General features: G+C 38.0%; 1 protein-coding gene across 1 annotated transcript; it reads left to right on the plus strand.

The window, feature by feature from the left end:
- The first annotated feature begins 3,272 nt into the window (after positions 1–3,272).
- Positions 3,273–4,571, plus strand: LOC132310181 (acyl-CoA--sterol O-acyltransferase 1-like). The gene has a single exon (XM_059808421.1). The coding sequence runs from the start codon at positions 3,346–3,348 to the stop codon at positions 4,390–4,392; it is 1,047 nt and encodes a 348-aa protein (XP_059664404.1). The 5' UTR covers positions 3,273–3,345; the 3' UTR covers positions 4,393–4,571.
- The last annotated feature ends 217 nt before the right edge of the window (positions 4,572–4,788 follow it).

Genomic DNA, 4,788 nt, shown 5'->3' on the forward strand with positions numbered 1-4,788 from the left:
TATATATATACTGAACATACTGTGAATTTACCATCATTTGCTCTCTTACATCTTTGAAGGCAAGAGTTCCATATGATCTAAGCTAGTCATGGCAGAGTTTGGTGGTAGCTAATGATGCGATGGAGAATTAGGGGTGGATTTTGATTTTGCCGATTACAATAACAGAGGATATGGTCTCTGTCAACTAGGGCTGCAACTTGAGCGGGTTGGGCAGGCTGGAGACTTAATTCGGGCTCAGCCCATGCATAAAATCTTTTGCTCAAGCCCAGCCCGAGCCCGCCTAGAGCCCAATCCCAGCCACTAAAGCCCAGCCCATGATTAACTTGTCCAGCCCAAGCCCATCCCATGAGCCCACTCCTCTGTATTCAGAGTAAAAAAATAGGAAATCTTGTGCAGCTATAAGGACTCGTACAGCATTTCACCAAGAAAAATCTCACACACACTACCAACTAAGCTACTATATACTTGTGAAAAAACGTAGTTTTAAAATAAATATAACCTTTCCAGGCTCGGGCTGGGCTTCGGGCTTTATATAATATCAACCCAAGCCCAGACCCAATTTAATTCGGGCACAGAATATCTAGCCCAAGCCCAGACCTAGAACAGAAAAACACTACCCAAGCCCTAAAAATTTCAGGCTGGGCTCGGGTAAATTCGGGCTAGCCCAGCCCGAGTTGCAGCCCTACTGTCAACTAGTATGATCTACTACACATATTCATCCTAACCTTGATGTCAAAAATTTATGGAATTCGGATTGAAAAGTATGAAAGTGCAAGTTTTTTAAACTTTATCAAAATAAGGATAAGAAGAGAAAAAAAAAAAAAAAAAAAAAAAAAAAAAAAAACCCTCCACTTATCTATTGTTGTATTGCAAACATCAGAAACAGTACCATACCGGGTCAAGCTCTACAACTCCGACTCGACGGTTCTCATCGCCATCTTCGGCTCCGGCGTCCTTGTAGTCACTGCCAGTATACCGCTGCGTAAACCCAGAACCCTTCCAAATCCACCAGCATAGCTAATAGCTTCATAAAAAAGCACAACCTCACTTCTCTATCATCTCATTGCCTGAAATCATCGAATTAGGGGAATTCAGATAGGGAACAATTTGTGGATGCTATAAATTCTGTTCTGGTACAATTGTCAACGCTACGGTCAACGGTGGCGCCGCTGAACCATATGGACTTCCTGTTTGTGGATGCTCTGAATCAAATCCAGGATTTATAGAGGTTGCAAATTGAAGGGTGGATTTATAGAGTGAAAGTCCAGTACGCCATCAACGATGGCGATTACAATCACAATTGGTCCTATTAAACATGGCCGAGCCTCAAACCTTACCCTAACCGTAACTCCAACCCCAGCTCGATGCGTACCTGTAGGTGAAAGCGAAGTCGTCCTGTGAGGTTTCATGAGAACGGCCGTGATCAGACGAACAACTTTTCGGCCAAAAATATGGTCATCGGATAGGTGAAGATCTTGAAACGAGAAGAGGATTTCTAACCATAAAACAATATATATAAAAGCTTATGGGTATTTTAGTAATTTAAGGTAACAATGTGAGGGTATTTTAGTAATTTTGACAGCTTCGTTAGTGGATTTAACTGTCCGTCACAGATAAGGGAAGTCCATGTAGGATATTTTAAAAAGTAGGGGAGGTCCGCGTAATTTTCAGAACATGAAGGGTGTTGCCTGTAATTATTGTAAACCATAGGGGAAGTCTGTGTAAATTACCCTAAAAAGGATTAATCAAAATTGAGTGTGTGTTTTTGTCATATATATATATATATATATATGTGTGTGTGTGTGTGTGTATTCCCCTCTCTCTGTGTACACACATTTTTAGTAGGATTTCTCCTATATAGCTAGCTAGCATTACTGTTCATGATTAAGAGTTGTTGTTATTCGGGGCCGAAGTGTTGTGTGGTGTAGTGTAATGTTCTATTCTAAAACAGAACAAGTGTTTTGTGATGTGGTGTTATAAAATGAGAACAAAACATATTTGGCGATGAAAATTTGTGGTGAGAATTTTGGAAGAGAAACATGGTAGAACATGTTTGGTAAGGTATTTCGTTCTAAGTAATATGAGAACAAAACATGTTTGGTAGGGTAAAAGTGCAACCAAAATCAGTAAAAAAAAAAAAAAAAAAAAAAAAAAAAAAAAAAAAAAAAATTCATGAAATATCTTTTTTTTGAAGTGACAAATTCCAAAACTATAATTTACCAAAAAAAATTGTTGGGTTTCCTTTGTTAAAAAATTACCAATAAAAACCTGTAAATATTACCAATAAATTCCATTGCATGAAGTTAGTACGAGTGTTGGGTTTTTTTATTAAAAAATTACCAATAAAAATCTGTAAATAGAAAATTTGCTTTTTCATAATACCCTTTTACTAAAAATATAAAAACAAATTTGATCATATATTATATTATCTAATAATAAGTCACAATTTGTTTCCTTTGTTCTTTTACAATCCGTACATGAATCTAGAAACCCATCAAAATAGTGGGTGCGTTAAAAAGAATTAATCAGAATTGAGTGTGTGTTTTTGTCATATAGATATATATAGATAGAGAGGGAGAGAGAGAGAAATTAGTTGGATTATTAATCTTTCTGTGCATTTTGGGATGGATATTAGTCTGATCATCGTGATCTCCTCCTAGTCCTCTCAGACTTAACTGTTGTTGTTGTTGTTGTTGTAAAGTAGCAGAGAGTTGTTGTAGTCTCTCTCTCCTTTTGGCAGCAGGAGCCCAAGTCATGGCTATGTGGATGGTTGACGATAATGGATTTGGGTTGAGACGTGGGTGAAGGAGAATATGTAAGAGAGAAAATGAAGAGGGGGAAGAAAGGGTTATTTTGGTCCCTTAAAATTGTTAGAGCAATGGGTCATATCGAAATTAAGTTGGGTAATATCCACTTTAATTTTTAAAAAAATTTAACACATGTCCAACCCAGATTGGTCCACGTCACCAGGTTAGATGAACCGTGTCCAACCTGATTTGGACACAAGTATTGTCCCCCCTCCATTCATCTCCAGATAATAATGCAAAGTCAACACTTTATTAAGTTAGAATACGTATCTAAGTTACATCTTAAGAATCAATCAAAATAATCCCGTTAATAAATAAATGATTGCCCCACATAACAATTATCACTAATAAATAAATGATTTTGTTATTGTACAAGAGTTTGACCAAGCATCTCTACATCTCAATGTTACTCTATATATGCTGTCTTCCTATTTCACTTCAGATGCTATATATTATATGTAGAACATCCCTATATTTCTAGTGCGATCTTCACAGTTCAATCTCAAGAGAGGGAGATATATATATTTATATATATATAATGGAAGGTGAAATCAACAATTTCATAGTGTTATTGATCACAGTCTTGGCATCTATTTGCTACTGTCATGCCATAGGCAAGTTCATCCCCAAAGGTCCTCCTAGACTTGTTGCCATTTTCCCAATAGTAGGTCTCTTTCTCTATCTTCCTCTCAATCTCTCCTCAGTAAATCTTGGAAGCACAACCAATTTCTTCATATCATGGCTTGCCGACTTCAAGCTCCTCCTCTTTGCCTATGGTAAGGGTCCTTTATCTCCTAACCCACCAATACCTTTGTCGCGTTTCATCACCATAGCTTGTCTACCCATCAAGATTCAAAACCACCCATCTCACCAAACCACCCAAAAAAGCCACAAATCACCTCTAAATTATGCCATAAAGATTATGCTTTTCTCTACTCTTTTGCGTTCCTATAGCTATAAACAATATTACCATCCAAAATTTATAATGTTGCTATATTGCTTTCACATATACTTATCCCTTGACCTGATGTTAGCCATGGTTGGGGCCCTGGTTCGAGCCCTAGCCCGGTTGGAGCTCGAGCCACAGTTTGATGACCCTTACCTATCTAGCTCGTTGCAAGACTTTTGGGGCAGAAGGTGGAACCTCATGGTTACTGGTATCCTACGCCCGACTGTCTACGATCCCGTCCGATCCATATCTACCCGCTTCATAGGGAGAAAGTGGAGCCCGCTTCCAGCAGTACTCGCAACATTTTTTTTGTCTGGTATGATGCATGAATTGATTTTCTATAACTTTGGAAGAGTGAAGCCCACATGGGAGGTCACGTGCTTCTTTCTCCTTCATGGGATGTGTTTGGCCGTAGAAATTGTGATCAAGAAGGCGGTTGATGGCAAATTCCGATTGCCACGGATCGTGTCGGGTCCGCTGGTACTTGTGTTCGTGGTGGTTACCGGCATCCGGTTGTTCATTCCATCGTTTTTAAGGTATGGAGTCGACGTCAGGGCAGGGAGAGAGGCTGTTGCTTTTGTAGAGTTTGCTAAGGATGTGGGCAAGTTTGTTAAACTTACATCATTTAATCATTGAGTACTGAGTAGATAGGCGTAACCCTTTTCTATTATGTCAATTTGAGCTTACCTACCTAAGTTTAATGCATCTTCGACTAAAGTCCATTTCACTGTAATTATATTTGCACACAATATATATTGTGTATTATGTATATGCGAGTGTGCTTAGTTCAGAACAATGCTTGCATCCTGTGTATGTTGATACCTATTCAAAATAAAAAATAATAAAAATATGGGTAATCTCCAATGTTAAAACCTATTTTCACATGCCAAATATATATTTTGACAGGTGTTACAATGCTAAAATGCTACATTTTAGTAATTCTGTTCTAATGGTACATTTCATGCAAAATACTATTTTTTAACACAACCACTATTTTTTTTCAACTACCATTCACACCATTCATATTTGCAT

The sequence above is a fragment of the Cornus florida genome, unplaced genomic scaffold (genome assembly GCF_030987335.1).
Source record: "Cornus florida cultivar Cherokee Brave unplaced genomic scaffold, ASM3098733v1 CherokeeBrave_3.0.0_Hap2_Chr01, whole genome shotgun sequence".
In the NCBI taxonomy this organism is placed as follows: domain Eukaryota; kingdom Viridiplantae; phylum Streptophyta; class Magnoliopsida; order Cornales; family Cornaceae; genus Cornus; species Cornus florida.